At 49.5% G+C, this 18,213-nt stretch overlaps 1 protein-coding gene across 2 annotated transcripts; it reads right to left on the reverse strand.

The window, feature by feature from the left end:
* Positions 1-593: 593 nt before the first annotated feature.
* On the reverse strand, positions 594-15,782 carry SLC46A2 (solute carrier family 46 member 2). Of its 2 annotated transcripts, none has more exons than XM_090274575.1 (4): positions 14,237-15,782; positions 13,240-13,323; positions 12,674-12,830; positions 594-884 (listed from the first exon to the last, which is right to left on the reverse strand). In XM_090274575.1, the coding sequence occupies exons 1-4, from the start codon at positions 15,363-15,365 to the stop codon at positions 878-880; spliced, it is 1,377 nt and encodes a 458-aa protein (XP_090130701.1). In that variant the 5' UTR covers positions 15,366-15,782; the 3' UTR covers positions 594-877. The 2 variants fall into 2 exon arrangements, with proteins under 2 accessions (XP_090130701.1, XP_090130700.1); XM_090274574.1 differs by lacking the exon at positions 594-884 and adding an exon at positions 4,947-5,155 and having other exon boundaries at positions 14,237-15,774.
* Positions 15,783-18,213: the final 2,431 nt, after the last annotated feature.

Here is an 18,213-nt window from a genome sequence, read left to right on the forward strand (position 1 = left end):
TTTTGGCACACTTTTGATTGTAGAGAAGAGACAGTATCAGCATCGACAAATCACATAGATACAGAGAATTCTATAGGTTCTGACAATATTAAAGGTTTACCCTGATCCTGCAGAACAGCTTTTTCAGAGCTACTGTGGGGACCTCAGCGCAGCAAGTTTCAGGAAGAAATTCTCCACAGGTTGAAATGCCAAAAACATAAAACGGATTGTGGTGACTCGCATAATTTAGTCCATTTTAAAACCTTTTCTATGAAAACCAGTAATTGAGTATTGCATGTGCTGCCCTCTCCCCACGTGATTCTGGCTCCCCATGGGCCGGGCGAGAGCGGGCGACGCTGCCAACACCCCTGCGTGACAGGCTGGTTCAGACTCAGACCAACCCTCCAGTCACATACTGGAAAGAAGGGGGTTGCTTTTACCTCGGTGTGGAAATGGAGCAATGAAAATAGGTTACAAGCAAAAATGTGAATCAGGATGTTGAAATGATGCCCATGCCATCTGGGCCTTCCTCGAATAACAGCACCGTTCACCTGGACACCTGAGGCTTGGGTCCTGTCCAGCAGATGCCCTGTCTGCTGTACTTCTGTGCGCCTGCTCCCTGATGTCTGTGGGATGGGAATGCATGGAGCAGCGATGGGTACCTTATCTATTCCCATGAAATAAACTGCCAGCAGACTTTCTAACTCGTGTTTTTTAACTGTTGAAAAGATGAAAAATATCTTTTGCTTAGGTCATGTCCAGATTATGGACTGGATTTCTTATGTTTAGAAATCATTCTTTACATTTAAATTTTTAAGAGGAAAAATCCCTTGTGAGGTATTGATAAAGTCCTCTGTATAAATGCATTCTCTTCTCTCCATGCTGCCATTAAGCCAAATCAAAAGCTGTGAAAAAAAAAAATGTGTAAATGAGAAAGTGATTTATTTACAGATCAAAGTCTTTGTTTCATGAAGCTACCAAATTTTCAAAAGAATGTCATCTTTTTTTCCTTGTTACGGAGCCCAGAGATTGTAAAAAGAAAAAAGTTTTGTTTCATTTTTGATGCTGGCACGGGGTTTTTGTCCACTTTTTTTTTTTTTTTCATGTATCTGTGTATAAAAAATTCTATCCATTGTTTACTATGGAGTTAGTATTACATTTTGAGGTAAACAAAAGAATTTGTATTGCTTGATAAACTGTTAGCGTTTAAATTTCCAAGGTTTCTTTACCTCAATTAACTTAAAGTAATGGACCAATAAACCTATAAAAGATGCTTTCTTTACCTCGAGTCCTGTTCTCATTTGTCCCCCTTTATAAGAGTGAAAACATGCACACCTCTTATTTTTTTCTTCTCGCAAGTTTGCCTGCAAGGATCAAGATATACAGAGCAACAGAAACAACATAGAATTGAATAATTTTTATTCTTCACTCTTTTATAGACTTATCCTCAATTTACCATCTCCTACAAGTTGGCACCCATTTGGGGAGATGAAGAAACTACCAGGTATCTTTAGCCACATACGAAACCATGATCGCAGGGTAGGCTTGGCGGCCCGCCCAGGAAGTTCCAGGAAGGATTTCTTCCCCACCGTCCCATAGCAAAGCACAACATCATGTTCTGGGGCAGAGCCAGTGTTTCCTGATTTCTTTTTCACGGCTTAGATGTAATTCAAAAATCTGCACCGAAAGAAGAAATGCCCGTGGGTCATTAGGGTTGCATTGTGTTGCAAATTAGGGAGCAGTATGCTCGGTTAAGTTGACCTAGTGAGGGCAATGGACTGGAAAGGAACTTAAACTGGTGTGAAATTTGGCTTACTGTTAGACATCATTAACATAAGGTGGAAGCCATCATTAATATAATGCAGCCCTACGAGATGAGGCAGTAAAGTGGGATAAGAGAAAAGACTTGGGATCAAATTTCAGCTTTTCCACTTACTATGTGGCATTGGGCAAGTTGCAGCCCTCTGAACTTCAGTGTTGTGATTTTTGAATGGAGGCAGGCCTTCCCTGAAGGCTGGCTGATCCAACTAGCCATAAGGTACACAAAGCCCCTAAGTGTCTTCTGGGACCCCATTATGATAGCCCTTATGGGAAGCCTCCTCCTATTGTTTAAATATGGCCAAATTAAATATTAAGGATCTTCTCATAACAATCCTTCCCGGGTGCTTTGTCATTGAAAATTAAGAAGCAGGATATACCTTTCATAACTGGTTTCTTTTAAAAAAGATGACAGAGGTAGAATGCTGGAGGATTCGATGGGAATAGATTGCAAAAGGGGCATGAAGTGATGGGAAGGAAGCTGGATTTAAGAGATTTCTGTGGCGAAGGGAAAGAGTCAGAGATGACTTAGAGACCTCCAGCCGGGGAGGAGAACTACGAAATGGATCAGGAGGAAAACAGAAGGTGGAGTGAGTTTAGTTGATGGGGTGGGAGGAGCAGACTTGGATTGGATTTCTGTGTGAGGAAGTCAAGGTGGAGGTGTTGACCGCATTGCTGGAAAGAGACTTCTGGAGGCCATGGGAGTAAACTAGATCACTTGGGAAGACGGCCAAGGACACAGCTTTTGGGGGCTCAAGAATTCAGGATGCAGGAACAGGAGGAAGGGGACTCAGGTACAGGTTTTGAGGAGAAAATGTCAGGACCACAGATTAGAACAGTGGTTCTTATGCATGAGGGCTTGTGAAAACACTGGTTGTTGGGCCCCGCCCATAGAGGATGTCTGGCGGGCCCAGGAGTTTGCATTTCTAACAGGTCCCAGGGATTGCAGATGCTGCGGGCCCAAGAACCACACTTTGAGGACCCCTGGCTTAGAACATCCGTAAGAGGAAATGGTGACCTGGGGAGAGTGGAAAAGGTTTGAAACTGCTGCCTTGGTGACAGGTGGGGCTGATCAGAAGCCACAGCTGGGGCTTTGAGAGCCCAGATCAGGTTCAAACCCACAATGCATGGCACAGTCAATGTAGGCAAATAAGAAACATGGTTTAGATGTTCAGAGCAAGCTTTTTAGGAGCAGAAATGAAGAAGCCAATGATTCGATTCATTCAAATTGGGGGAATTTTCAGGGGCTGGGGTGGGAGGCCAGGAATGAGCATATTTGTGAGAGTTTACATAGGAGCGTGGCCTTGAACTCACCTTCCCCATCTCACCTTCTAGCTTTACATGGCTTGTCTCAGTGAGGGACTGTACCTTCTTCCTAGTTGCCTGAAACCCAAGTCTGGGTCCTTCTTGTCTCTGTCAACCTCTACAGTCCATCCATCGTCACCTGTTGAACTCTAGCTTCCAAATATTTCTCCAAGTCCACCTACTTTTCTCCATCCTCATAGCTTCTAACCCAGTGTCAGTCCATCATCATCCTCTACCTGGCTTACTGCAAGGCTCTCTCTGCTGCCTCCTTTCTGCAAACCTTACTCACTCCTTCCTCCAGCAATTCACCCCTGGTGCTGCCAGAGTGCTCTAAGATACAAAGGTAAGCATTCCGTGTTCCTGCTTAAAACCTTTTTACAGTCCTATTCCTCTAGAGAGAAACATTTTTTTTAAAGGTTAGATTTGATGTTGTTCCTCCTTACCACCCCAGTATCATCTCTCGATTCCATCCTCTTTGCTACCTCTCTCTCCCTCCCTCTTTGCTCCATTCACATTGTATTTCTTTATCTTGTGATATTTTCACCTTCCAGCCTTCTAGAATGTTGTTCTATCTGCTTGGAATGTCTCCCAACTTCTGGCCTTAGTACTTCCTTATCTTTCCAGTCCTATCCTGTGCCACTTCTGAGAATCCTAAATCTGGATTATATGCTCCCTTATGTTGGCGCTGATTATAGGATACATCGTTACCAGCTCTTCTGCTTGCCCCGCCCGCTAATCAATACATTCTGTTAAGCAAGAGCAGGCATGTTCTTGCTATATCTCAGCACCTAGCATGGCACCGGGACCTTAGGAGATGCACTAAGAAGGGTTCCTTCCCTGCAAGGGATCAGAGATACCAAAGCCTCTGAGTCCAAATGCTCCAGGATTTAAGAATGCCATGTCTGTAGTTACAGACAGAACTTCACCTGGGGAGGACTGAGCCACATACATACTATGAATGCTGACTGTACAAGGTGAATCTGATTTTACATAATGTAAGTAAGATAGGCAATAAAAGCACCTCAGAATAAAATGGCTCCTTGTGTATTTCTTCTCCCCTCTCCTTGCAAAATATTGTTGACTGAAAGTATTCAATTTAATATTCCATTAAATAAAGTCTTGATATTTTCTCCTTAAAAACAACAGTAGGGCCCTGGCTGCTGTGGCTCAGTGGATTGAGCGTCGGCCTGCGAGCCAAGGGTCGCTGGTACAATTCCCAGTCAGGGCACATGACTAGGTTGCACGTCAGGTCCCCAGTTGGGGGCGCAAGTGAGAGGCAACCACACAGTGATGTTTCTCTCCCTCTCTTTCTCCTTTCCCCTCTCTAAAATAAATAAACAAACTAATTAATTTAAAAAAAAAGAAACAGTAGGAACGACAACAAAACTACCCCGAAAACTACCCCGAAGTCGAGAGCCGGAGCTCCAAATCTCTCCCAAGTGGTCACAGCTAACAAGGCCTCAGGAAGAAAGCTAACTTTAATCCAAAGTTTTATTTCAATTAAAAAATATTGACTAATTTCAGTGTTGCAGTTCTTACAAAAGGGCCCGTCCATGTTCCCTCGGGCCAGTGAAATGCGTGCCTTGGTTTGAGTTCTCACATGGAACCTAGCACCACACCCAGGTGACTAGTTAGTGGTAGCTTGGAGCCTGGAAAACAATTTCTGGAAGAAAAAAAAAGCTGCTGTCTGAAGCTCCTTGAAGTGTCTGGTATAGCTGTGCTTGCAGCCTGCCTATAACCATGGAAGTTCACACTGTGCTGCCCACAGGACCTAACCTCTGCCTATCAGGGGCACCCAAAAGTTGAGAAAGTTCTTCCATCACCAGGAAAGTGCTCTTCCCATCCACCAGGGACCCCTGAGCCAGAGCAGGTCGTTCGGGGGCTGACTCTGGCTGGGACTCGGGTTTCTCAGCAGTGGGTTGCCCTGGTCACCAGTTCCTGGTCCCTTCCTTTGTCTTCAGAGGGGTCTGGCCATGGCTGGTGTTTCCAGCACCTTCATTTCTCTGGGACGTCTGCTTCTTTCACCCCTGAGGCTTGTTTATAGGCCACGATGCTGTAAGAATTTACAAGAGAGAATTATAGGAGAACAGCTGGGCTGGGGCAAAGATGTGCTTTTTCCTCAGCACCAACAACAGGGACGGCTCTAGCCACCTCTTTATCACTGATAGACTGAGAGACTCTACGCATTACATAGCATCAGAATGCTAGACCGAGTGGAGAGAGATGGCCCAAGGGAACTTCTCTCATTCCAGGCTCATTGTAGTCACGTAACATCTGCAACCCTTTGCATCTCCATTGTTCTGGAATCTTTCCATCTCACTTCTGCCCGAAGGTGAACTCCCATGCCTATCTCAAGATCTTGGGTCACTAAGCCCAAATAGAATGAGCTGCCTCATCGTCTGCCTTCCCAGAGCACCTTTACCTCTTCCATAAATGATTGCATTGATTAAACATAATTGTAGATAAATGAATGTTTAGGAATGTGTGGCTCTATGTTGAACCCTTGGATCTGCGTGACTCTGGGGTCCTTGGTTTTCTCGTCTGTTTGAGCTCTAGGTACTGCAGGTTCTGAGCTCTTCCTGAATAATGTAGAACATTTAGAGCTGCTGGCTGGGGTAGGAGCTTCCATCCGAACCTGTGAAGGGCAGCTTTGAGGGAACTTTCCATCACTCTGACTTCCCACCTTCCATGAGCCCCAGGGCTCCACAGGGAGGGACACCTGCTGTACTTAAAGCTTACGGTGTTACAAAACTGCCAAGAGGAGAGCCAAGACTTGGAGGCCGTCAGCCCAGCACCGCGTGAACGCCACACTGCAGCCCTGACTGCCGCGAAGTCCTGCCGTGGGCCACTACAGCTCAGACACAGGTGACGGCCAGCCCCAGACTTCAGGATCAGCCAGCCGGCAGCACTGCAGTGTGACAGTCAGCAGGGCTGGTAGCAGGCGGCACACTTCTGACAGACCATTCATGTATTAAGTGTACCTGAGTCCTCCTTTTATGCCCGGCTCACTACTGGACACGGAGGACATATGTGAGGCAGTCATGGTCCCTACAGGGAGCCTGCAGCCTGCGGGCATGCACATGAAGCAGATCATCACTCAATAACCATCCACTACCCTGCTAGGAAGAAAAAGGGTAGGAGGCCTGGGCAGCATATAGCAGAAGAATCTATTTCAGATCAAGAAGCGAGTCTGCTCAAATCCTCTTTGACAAAATGGTATTTAAGTTAAGACCAAAACTAACGGGGTTAAGAAAGATGTGTGAGTGGGGAAGGGGGATCCGCATGAGGGGAGGTAACCGGGGTGGGAGCATGGTGTTGGGAGGGTGGTTAGTGACCAGAATAGGTGCCTAGAGAGCTTGGTAAGGCCAGATATTGCAGGGCCCTGTGGTCCTCGGCGTGACGTTTGCATTTTATCCTGAGCGCTGAAAGCCAAGTGCAGAGTTTTGAGCAAGAGTTGACAGAGTCTGGTTTACACTTCTGGGAAAATGCTCTGGCCACCTGGTGGAGAGAAGAAGGGAGGAGAACAAGAGTGGGTGTTGGGAGAATGACACAGAGCCTACTTCGGTCAGCCAAGTGCTTTGGACTAGGGTGGCAGCGGAAAGACAGAGAGAAAAGGATGAAGTTGAGGCACGTTTTGGAAGTAGAATCAACGGGGCCTGATGTATTGGGAGGGGAGAGAGGAGAGGAAGGACCTCGGTGACTTTGAGCGGTGGTGCCGTTTAATGAGACGGGAAAGGCTGGAGAGAGAACAGACTTGGCAGAGTGTCAAAACCCAATTTTGGAAATTTAAATGAGAATGTGAAATTGGGGAAGTACTTTAGGTGACTTAGAGCAGTGGTTCCCAACCTTTTTTGGCACCGGGGACGGTTTCCTGGAAGACAATTTTGATTCACATGCATTACATTCAAGCTCTCCTCCTGCTGTATGGCCTAGTTCCTAACAGGCCCGGACCGGTACCAGTCTATGGCCCGGATGTTGGGGACCCCTGACTTAGAGAATTTAACATGAGAAGACAACCCAGAGCAGAGCCCCAAAGAATTCTTCCATTTGGAGGTTTGTGTGAAGAAGTAGCAATCATAGAGGAAGGAGGACAACCAGGAAAGTGAGGGGTTGAGAAAGGCGAGTGACAGTGACAAGTGCCACCCAAGGAAAGAGTGATCAGTAGTGTTGGGGGCCACCAAGCAATCATGTGGGGTGAGGAGTGCAGCGAGTCCACAGGATTCAGCTTCGAAGAAGTCCTATCTTAGTCCTAGTGAGGGCCGCTCCAGGCAATTGAGCGGGGGACGTTGGTCTGTAGAGGGTTGCAGAGCGAATGGGAGGGGAGGACATGAGACAGCATGTGCAGACCAGCCTTTGGAGAACTGGGATGTAAAGAGGAAGAGGTGGGGAGGAGAGGGTGGCGGGTCATGCAGCAGTCCTGGAAGGGAGAATTCAGGAGAGAGAGAGCAGCCAAGCAGTGCAGTGAGCTCTCTGAGAAGATGGGAGAGGTGGCACCCAGACAACTGGTGACTTTTCTAAGAAGCAATGTCCCTTAGTGGATAAGGGAGGCCACCTGGGTTCAAATCCTGTCTCTGACACTTATTAACCATGTAACCTTTGGCAAGCTACATAATACTTTAGATGGTTTCCTCATCTCGAAATGGGAATAATAGTAATTACGTAAGAGGACTGCTTGAGAAGATTAAATTAATTAAAATCAAATATTTAAAGTTGTGCCTCATATATTAAAGGCACTTAAGTGTCTACAGTTATTATCATAAAAAAGGGCGGGGGAGGAGGAGAATAGGATGGGTGCAAAGGCACATAGGCTTGTAGATTTACTTTGGGGAAGATGGGGCCCTTCTCCTCTGCTGGCTTCTATTTTCTCTCTGAAACATGAGGCAGTAGCTCAGTACATGTGTGTTGGGTGGGGAGTGCGCTGCAGATGGGCAGGGTCAGACATTTATTTCCTCAGCATCTCCCTGTTGCATAGAAAGAACAGCAGGCAGGAAAGGGCAGGTAACGTGAAATCGGCTCACTTTGGTACCAGGAAGAGCCCGGGCCAAAGTTCCTTCTTACAAATAGGCAGCTGGCAGCTGTAGCCCAGGGACCTCTCCTCCCAGCCTCCTGCCCTCCACGGGCTCCTCTGCCCCCCTGCTCTGACGCGCCTTCCTGGGTTCTCACATCCCTGGTATGTAGCTTTTCCTTCTGCCGTCAGAGTTCTGCTGGTCTTGCCTCTTGGTTGATCTCACTTAATGATTAATGGTACAGCCTTGGCCTCTTCTAACTGTAAGAATTTTTCCCTTTAAGGCAGGGAAAGGTAATGAACAAGTTGGGGTCCCGCTGCCCACTGCCACCCTCTAGGCTAAATTCCAGAGGCAAAGATTTGGTGATAAAGAAAAGGCGTCTTTATCCAAAAGCAGTCACTTAAGCCTGTCAAGTCACAGCTTTAATTACTTAAGCCTGTCAGTTAAAGCTAAACTCTAACACCTGGGTTCTCCTGCCTTTTCCCGTTAGTTTCTATAGGGTTAGTTTACAAACTAAAAACAACATAATACACAATTCCAGAAGAATGGCAGGCTTCTGCCTCAGAGCCTGTTCCCCCTAGAACACCCAGAGAATAAACCTGCCACCCTCTGCCAGGCCAGCCCGATCCTAGGCTGTGCCCGGAGTTCTTTCCCACTCAAAACACTGTTGGGAAATGCAGGCAGCTGTAGAGCAATCATCCAGGAATCCTTGAGGAAGAAGAGCCTGAGAGCCAGAGCCAGAGCCAGAGCCTGAGCCAGAGCCAGAGCCAGAGCCAGAGCCAGAGCCTGAGCCAGAGCCAGAGCCTGAGCCTGAGCCTGAGCCAGAGCCAGAGCCAGAGCCTGAGCCTGAGACTGAGCCTGAGCCTGAGCCAGAGCCAGAGCCAGAGCCAGAGCCAGAGCCAGAGCCTGAGCCAGAGCCTGAGCCTGAGCCTGAGCCAGAGCCAGAGCCAGAGCCTGAGCCTGAGCCTGAGCCTGAGCCAGAGCCAGAGCCAGAGCCAGAGCCAGAGCCTGAACCAGAGCCAGAGCCTGAGCCAGAGCCAGAGCCAGAGCCAGAGCCAGAGCCAGAGCCAGAGCCTGAGCCTGAGCCTGAGCCAGAGCCAGAGCCAGAGCCAGAGCCAGAGCCTGAGCCAGAGCCAGAGCCTGAGCCAGAGCCAGAGCCAGAGCCTGAGCCTGAGCCTGAGCCAGAGCCAGAGCCAGAGCCAGAGCCAGAGCCAGAGCCTGAGCCAGAGCCAGAGCCTGAGCCTGAGCCAGAGCCAGAGCCAGAGCCTGAGCCTGAGCCTGAGCCTGAGCCAGAGCCAGAGCCAGAGCCTGAGCCAGAGCCAGAGCCAGAGCCAGAGCCAGAGCCTGAGCCAGAGCCAGAGCCTGAGCCTGAGCCTGAGCCAGAGCCAGAGCCAGAGCCTGAGACTGAGACTGAGCCTGAGCCTGAGCCTGAGCCTGAGCCAGAGCCAGAGCCAGAGCCAGAGCCAGAGCCAGAGCCTGAGCCTGAGCCAGAGCCAGAGCCTGAGCCTGAGCCTGAGCCAGAGCCAGAGCCTGAGCCTGAGCCTGAGCCTGAGCCAGAGCCAGAGCCAGAGCCAGAGCCAGAGCCTGAACCAGAGCCAGAGCCTGAGCCAGAGCCAGAGCCAGAGCCAGAGCCAGAGCCTGAGCCTGAGCCTGAGCCAGAGCCAGAGCCAGAGCCAGAGCCAGAGCCTGAGCCAGAGCCAGAGCCAGAGCCTGAGCCTGAGCCAGAGCCAGAGCCAGAGCCTGAGCCTGAGCCAGAGCCAGAGCCAGAGCCAGAGCCTGAGCCTGAGCCAGAGCCAGAGCCTGAGCCTGAGCCTGAGCCTGAGCCTGAGCCAGCTCAGGAGCCAGAAAAGCTCAGAAAAGCTCCTGAGCCAAAAAGCCAGCCCTCTTTTTCTTTCCATTGGCTGTGGAGGCACTCAGCTTCTCAGTCAATCCCATCCTAGACTGCCTTCCATTGCCAGGCAAACTCCTCCTATAGCCCCTCCTACTTCTCCCCAGTGATTTAATCAGCCCTGTCTGTACCAATACTAGAGGTTCTCAATCTTGGTTTTACATTTGAATAACCCAGAGAGCTTTTCAAAGTTTCTATGCTCAGGCTGTACTCCAGATCAATTGAGTCAGAATCTCTGGGGATGAATCCAGGCATAAGTAATTTTCACATTTCTCAAGGGGATTCCATTTTACAGTCAGCAAAGGAGGCTTTGTTTGCACGGGGGTCTCTCTGCCGCTAAATGTCTGCAGAAGAGGGAAACTGAAGCAGCTCCTTCACATAGTACTCAGTCACGGATTGATTCAAGACTCAGTCCTTGCTTCTGCAATATAAGATTGTAAAGACCAAGCGTGGCCTAATCAATATTCCACACTCAGAATGTATGAGTGTGTCCAAGTGTGTGTTACAAGTGCATTGGGGTGAGCTGTAAGGGGGCAGCACACCTGCTTCCTGCACCCTAAAAGTCTCTTAATGGGTGAAGCATCTGACTTAGCATACACATGAAGCAATGAAACTAGAAAGGAACCAGCTGTATTTTCTTATTGCTTTCATTTGTCTACTCCTATCTTTAGCTATGACACCCATTAACTGGTCAGACTTGTTTTCTTTGGTTGTTTCATGGTTTTTGTTTATTTGTTGAGATTAAAGGAAATATTTCAACCAGCTGCCAATCAAATAGAGCTGGATAACTGCCAAGCGGCACAGCTACCCATCCATTACTGACCTGGACAAAGAGCTGGGTTTCCTGAGAAGTTCACACTGCATGCTAGGTCTAGCTAAGCCCAACTTATTCGGCCAAGGCTCACACGAAAACAGGAGCACATGGAAAGACCTAAGGGCTGGGCAGTGTGGGGACAGGTCTGGCTCTGTCCTACACCTTAAGGAAATGAGAACTGAGCCAAGAGAGCACTAGTGCCTGCTATTTGCACAGATTTTCTCAGCTGTTTGATCTTTATATTTATTATTCTCCACTATGAAACAGAGTAAAAAGGCTCACCCTGGCTGGTGTGGCTCTGTTGGTTAAAGCTTCATCCCATCAACCGAAAGGTTGCAGGTTTGATTCCCAGTCAGGGCACATACCTAGGTTGTGGGTTTGATCCCCAGCCGGGGTGCGTACAGGAGGCGACCAACTGATGTTTCTCTTCCTTTCTCCCTCCCTTCCCCTCTCTCTGAAATCAATGAGCATGTCATTGGGTGAGGATTTTAAAAAAAGAAAAAAGAATTCACTTAAAAAAAAAAAGTAAATGAACGCCTTATGATTGATGGCCCCTGTCCCAGAAGGCCCAGCTCGCTGTGCAGGCAGGGACATATATTGTGATAGGATGTGAGAACCCTAAAAAGGACCTTACCACCACCCACTTCCTACCTCTCCCACCGCCTTCAATTATTTTCTACTCTGCGGCCTATTGCAACACCAGTACTGATATGTACAGCTCTCATGCGCTTCTAGGCAGGTCCCTTTAAAATGCAGCTCTACATCAAATCCCTTGCACCTGACTGTGGATATATTTACTGCATCCCTTCCCCCTCTGGAGGGATTGATACCACCTGAGAGAACTTTAGGCGAAGGAGGAAAAGGCCTAAATAGTCCGAGCTGTGCGGCCTAATATGTAGCCATTAGTCACACTGGCTACCAAACAATTGAAATGTGACTAATCCAAATTGAGACGTGGTGTCAGCAGAAAATCCATACTAGATTTCAAAGACTTATAAAAAAAGAAAAGAAAAAAGAAAGAAAATCTCATTGATTAACTTTGTAAATTGATTACACGTGAAAATGATAATTTGGCTATAGTAGGTTAAATCAAATACTATTGAGGTTAATTTCACCTGTTACTTTTATCATTCTAAAATGTGACTACCAGAAAGTTTAAAATCAGACATGGCTTCCCCTTGTGGCTTGTACTGTGTCTTCACTGGATGGGGCTGGTCGAAGACCAGACTTTCCGCGGTGACCCAGGTGGGCGGTGACTTAGGCCAGTCCTCTGGCCAATGGCACTGGAGGGCCTCGCCTTTGCCTTCCAGCTCTTCTCCCGCCTGCTATCTCCCAGACTTGAGTGCTCTTTTTTTTTAACAAATGAGACCATGCCCCCAAAAGACCTCAAAGGAATTGCCTGAGCCTTATGGGAACCTCACACAGGCCAGTGGTCGTGAGATTTCAGGGATACTGAGCACCCAGGTGCCAAGCCCTCAGAGGGCACAGGGAAGAATGGGTGCTTGGAAGTGAGGAGGGTGACTCTCACCTAAAGAAGCTAAACCAAAGAGGTCTGAGAGGTTCCAGAGGTTTTCTAACCCCAGCCTCTGATTACCAGGAAGTGTATGAGGCTCCTATAAGTAAATTATATTACAAAACCAGCAGGAAGTGAGCCAGCTGGTTGGGGCCTTCTGTCCATTACTTATGACTGTGGGGAATTCCCAAAGAAGTAATTTGGGGAAACAGCAGGACTTTTTCTTTGTGGGAGAACCCACTGATAATAAATAATGCTTTATGACAATGGGCTGGAGGTGGTCCAACAGCCTTTGACCTAAGTAAGCCCCTGGGCCCCATCCCCAGCAGCAGACGCTGCTCCTGTCTTACCCAATTGGTACGATGGCCAGGAAAGAGAGAAAGGAGGAGAGAGCAAAGCAGGTGCCGACAAACTTTTCCATGGTGAGCTGATAGATCTTGTTATACATCGTGGATGTCACCACCCAGGTAAGAGTGAGGAACAGCTGCAGGATGACAAACACCTTTCCTGTGGAAGGAACAGAGGTTACCAAGAAGACCTGCTGCTCTCCCTGCCTGTTCCCAGCTAGCTGAGTCTCTGGGGAGCTCTCGGGAGACACCCTTCCCCTTCCCAGGACTCCCTCTCCATCTTTAGGGCTCATTTCGCCAGGCCTCCTGCCTCTATCTGGTGGACCCACCTGTGGCCTATGGATGGTAGTGTCTTCCTTTGACTATGGCTTTTCAGTGACTGACTCTCTGAGTCCATCCCACCCTCCCCTTGTCCCTCCCTCTGCCCTGGATGGACACCAATGTGTCCCTAGAGTATCTGACATTGCCTCTGGAACACGTGCCTTCTGCAAGTCCGAACCCTGTGCCTCAAGCAGAGCAGCTGTGCAATAGCCCAGGCAGAGAATCTCAGAGGGATACGTTTTACTCACCATATAAGGAGTCCTTTATGAGCTTGGACAATGCTGATCGAATGGTTGTGATGGGGATGAGAGCGAAGAGCATGATGGCTCGAGCTGGAAAGAAATCACACAGGAACACACCTCACTGTAGCCCAGCCTTGGCCAAAGAGTGAATCAGAATAAAGCAAAAGCCTCACTTAGAATTCCCTCTCCCCGTAACAGCTATGTGGCTTGCTCTGCAAGGTTCATGCCCTCCCTGGTAACCATCTGAAGTTGTTCTTTCTAACATGGTAGCCACTCGCCATGTGTGGCTATTTAAATAAATTAAAATGAAATAAAAGTTTAAATGCTGTTCTTTATTTGCACTAGCTATATTTCAAGTGCGCAATAGCCACATGTGGCTTGTGGCTACTATATTGGACAAAACAGATTATAGATCGTTGTTATCATTGTAGAAAGTCCCCCTGGAGCATTCATTGGTCTAGAGCTCTCTACTTGTGGTTGTCTGAACTGAGTCCTCACATGGAAACTTCATTCTGCTTCCTTGAGGAAATTGATTACATTGGTTGTAGAAATCATTCTTGGAGAATTTTTAAAATCCATTTTTAGAAAGCCCTTGCTTGACCCAAAATTATTTTAATTGAAGGATCTTTTCAGTTGAATTATTTAATGTTTTATCCCTTTAAGTTGGGGAGAAGAAACCCAACCCTGTCTCCTCCATCCAAGGCCATCCCGTAGCCTCTTCTGACCTCGAGCACCACTGACTGTTCCTCCCATGACCTCCTAGAGCTGTAGACACTAACTACTCTGATAACATTTCAACGGATGATACAGTTAGCACAACACACAATACAACACAGATCAACTCAAGTGTACATAATCCTGTCTCCGTGGAACCACCGAGGTAGCAGGTCTAATCCCTGGTGCTGACCTGGGACCCCTAGACCACAGCATTCCTGGTGTCAGCCTCATGACTCAGGGGGCCTGCAGCATCTTTGTCCTGCCTCCCCAAGTATGTCAGACTCACCAATGTAGAACATGTATGTCTCTTTCACGAAAGTCAATAGGAGGGCTCCCAATCCAAAGGAGACCATCCCAATCATGATCATGGTGGTATCCCGGAAGTAGCGGGAGAAGACCAGGACACCCAGGAAGCTGGTGATGAAGATCATGTATCCTGCAGCCATACCATAGCCCACCTGCACTTGGTTCCAACTGAGAGGCGCTCTTAGCACAAAAAGGGGCATCACGTCCACTGTGCCCACCACTGCCATGTCATAGAGAACGGCACCCAGGAAGAACAGGGCAATAATGGTTCTGGGGATCTTTGCCTTCTTAGGAGGTACAGGAAGCCCGACTACACTCTGCCTGTCTGGCTCATCAGGGTCCAAGGTGCGGTATGTGCCCACAGTGCCAGCCACTGTGTCCACGGTGGGGAGTGCCTTTTTGGGCTTGACGCCCGCCTCAGGGACCTTCAGGACCAAGAGGCCGTAGAAAAGGGCAAAAGAGGCGCAGCTCACACTGCAGGCCGTCAGCGCCAGGCCCTTCCAGGACTGCCCAGACATCTGCTGGAAGAGATGCCCTGAGACCATGCTCCCGCAGAATCCTGCCAAGCCCATGGTCAGGTCAATGAAGATGAGGCGTACTGAGCGGCGGCCCTCGGAGGAGCCAAGGGACCCCAGGGACATCACCCCGGACCAGTACGCCGAGAGGCCGCCGCAGAGCCCATTCAGCCCCACGGCCCAGTACATCACCTCCACAGGCCAGTCCCACAGCACCTTGAAGAGCAGCCCGAGCCGGCAGAGCAGGATGCCCAGCAGGGCCACACAAAGAGAGATCTTGCGGTGGTAGCGGTCGCTGAGCCAGCCCAGCCCGAGGGCAGGCAGCAGGGGCGTCAGGCCCGTCACAATGTTGTAGAGGATGTAGAAATTGGAGATGGCCTTCTGCTCTTGGTCCTCTAGCGCGTCCCGGGGCGACGGGCTGGCGCTGTGGTTGGAGGAGGCTCGGGCCGCAAAGGATTCTTTCAGCACTAGGAGCAGACCCGCGTCGTAGAGAGAGCTGGCCACCTGAGTGGACGCCACCACGGGCTCAATCCAGGTCCTCACCTGGAGGCGAGTCAGGTAGCCGCTGCAAGAGCAGGCGGCCTCGGGGCCCATGAGGTCTCTCTGATGCGGGACGGAAGGCGGTTCGATAGCCGCCTGCCGCTCTAAAGCGCGTGAGCCTTGCGTCCCAGGTGAGCGCAGGAGAGCCGAGCCAGGCGCGGTGCTAGTGTGACTGCTGCCAGGCAGCAGCCAAGTGGTCTTCCTGGCAGCGGCCACTCCTCCGGAGCCAGAAAAGGCTATGCTCCGCCCTCGCCTCCGCCCCGCGGGCCGGGGGAGTGGGGCTGGCAGCTGCCCAGGGCAGCCAGGCACAGGGAAGCGCACAGCAAGTCTTGGACCCCAGCGTCCCTGCCCGTGGCTGCCGTGTCACGCTGCCCCAGTGAGCGCCGGGGGCTGACCAGGCACTGATATCCTCGCAGCCAGGCTTGGCCGGACCTCCCGCAGGCGGCTGTGGGTCTGCCCCTAGGGCCTGTCACTGCACCCGCTGAGGAACCCCAGGCTTCCTTGCTTCCTTCTTTTAAGTACACACTTCTGCCAAGAGGACGAGGGTGATGGGCGGTGCAGGGGCAAAAAGGGTCATTCCCAGGGATGGAGAGTCCAAACACGCAACTTCCCTCCCTGTCTGCTCAACGCCGGACCCAGCGCTGGCAGCACAGATGGGCAGGGACCAGAAGTCACACAAGGGAAACTCCCGTCTGCAGGTCTGCAGGGAGAGTTTATAAAGCCAAATAGATAATGCACTCTGGGTGTGGGGACTAAACTCTAAACAATTTTCTGTAGAAATGTGTCATTTAGGGAGTTTGTAGGTGAGCTATCATCTTCCCTACCCCTCGCTGTCCCTGCTCAGCTTCTGTGTCCAGGCTCAGACAACTCTGACTCCTGCAGAGGGAAAAGACCCACTTAGTCGTCGTCCCCCCACCCCCACCCCCCACTTCAAGCTGTGCCCTGTGGAGCTGGCCTGGCAGTCCCCAGAAAGCTTCCTTCCTTCCCTCTTCCTCCTCCTCACGGGGGCCCACCTTGGGAGGAACTGGTTTCATTCAGCCAGTGCCCGGCTCTCCCACTCCATTCCTGATCCTGTTTTACCAGACATTGCAGCAAAGCCGTTCAACCAGCCTGTTCCTGTGAGGGGCAGAGGGTCCAGAGGACGGGTAGGTGATGGGGGACATGGTACTCAGCAATCAGCCATGGCCATGAGCACAGCAGCCTGAACCAGAAAGCCCACTGTGGCCATTTAATCAAGGAGTCTGACTATTCTTGGGGCTGCAGATCCTCAAGGGCTAGCTTTATCCTCTTGGGGAGGGTCCCTGGTGTCTGTCTCAGTTGTCCTCGTCCTCTTGTGAAACCAGGGAAATTTGAGAGGGCTCTGACAGATTCACATGAGATATAGGACAGGTGGAGTGGGAGCCGGTCGTCACGATACTAGCCACCCTGAGACCCTCCAGGCTTGGGACCTGAAGCCTCCAATCTGGAAGTGAACTAGACCCCGGGCAGTTGGTGGCTCTCCCAGTTTAGGCTATTCTGATTTGGATTGTGTTTTCATCATGTCCCTATTACCCCGCTTTGTCTCTGAATACAGGACCCCGACTGAGTTAGTGGCTGGCCATTCTGTGTGGCTTAGGGTACTGGCAGGGTGTAGCCCATGAGCCAAGTTGAACCCTAACCCTGCTGCTTTAGTCTCTAGCTCAAGGCTGGCATTATTTAAGTGCAAAGATTAAACTCTCTCACCCTTTACAGTGATAAAGTCACATATTTGAAGAGAAAGGAACTAACATTTACTGAGTCTTTACAACATACTAAGCACTCTACAGGAGTAAATTAATTGAGTCCTCCTGAGAAGCCTTTAAGCTAGTCTGTCCTCTCATTTTATGAGTGCAGAAACTGAGGCCAGCGAGGGCAAGTAATTTGCACAAGATCACCTAGATAGTAAGTTGGGAAGCCAATATTTGGCACCAGTCTTTAAAAGCCTATAGCTATGGGCTTTTATTTATCTATGGGCTTTAGCTATGGAAATTTTATTTGAGGATGTCCTCTCAAGCAACACAGGACTGTGGAGAGGAGTGGGAGCACCTTAGTCATTTTGAAATTACTATTGATCAACACTGTATTGCATAAATGGAGAGGAACAAGGAGAGTGGATGGAAGTTTGTCTATTGAATGTACATCCCAGGCACTTTACAGTCAAGTAGGGAATACTTTTTTCTTAATGGGTGGTCCCAAAATTCAATTTAGAAAGAAAGAATCTTAGTTTGGAAAATACCTTTGATCAGTTAGAATGTGAAATCCCCTGGCCTGGATTTCAGCTATAGAGGAGGATACAGAGAGGGGGTGGAACCTCTGTTTCTGAGTCAAAGACAAGAAGTTGTCTGATGTGCTGGAGAGTCAGGGGTGAGAGAGAGAGCAGAGGAGGGAGAAGGGAGGGAGCGCAATGTGGGAAGGAAGACTCTTGGTGGGAAGGGCCTGGACAGGAACTCCTGGTGTCAGGGTGGCAGAGGGGCCTCAGAAGGATAGGCATGACTCATATGGGTTATCAAGAGTTTGCAGGATCATGAGTGACATCTTCCTGCCTTCTCAGTGCTTTAGAAAAGTCTGTTCATGAATGGCCTGTGTGAGTGGACTTTGTGTTTTTCATTCTGGTGGATGTCAGCAAAGCGGCTGTGCCTTGTGTCTGGGCTGACATATGCTGAGCAGAGATCACCAGGAACCAGGTGGAAGCAGAGACCACAAGAACATAAGGATTTGCTGAAACCTTAGATGGTCTCAGGACTTTCACAGGCTATGGACTTGGGGACTTAAGCCATCTGGCCCAGATCTTGAAGGCCAGAGAGCCCTCACCGCTGGTGCGTAGGCTGCACTGATGAAGAAGGGGTTGTTCTTTTTATTGTTAATATTGTATTTTAGGGGTTGG

The sequence above is a fragment of the Furipterus horrens genome, unplaced genomic scaffold (genome assembly GCF_987537825.1).
Source record: "Furipterus horrens unplaced genomic scaffold, mFurHor1.1.pri manual_scaffold_4, whole genome shotgun sequence".
In the NCBI taxonomy this organism is placed as follows: Eukaryota; Metazoa; Chordata; class Mammalia; order Chiroptera; family Furipteridae; genus Furipterus; species Furipterus horrens.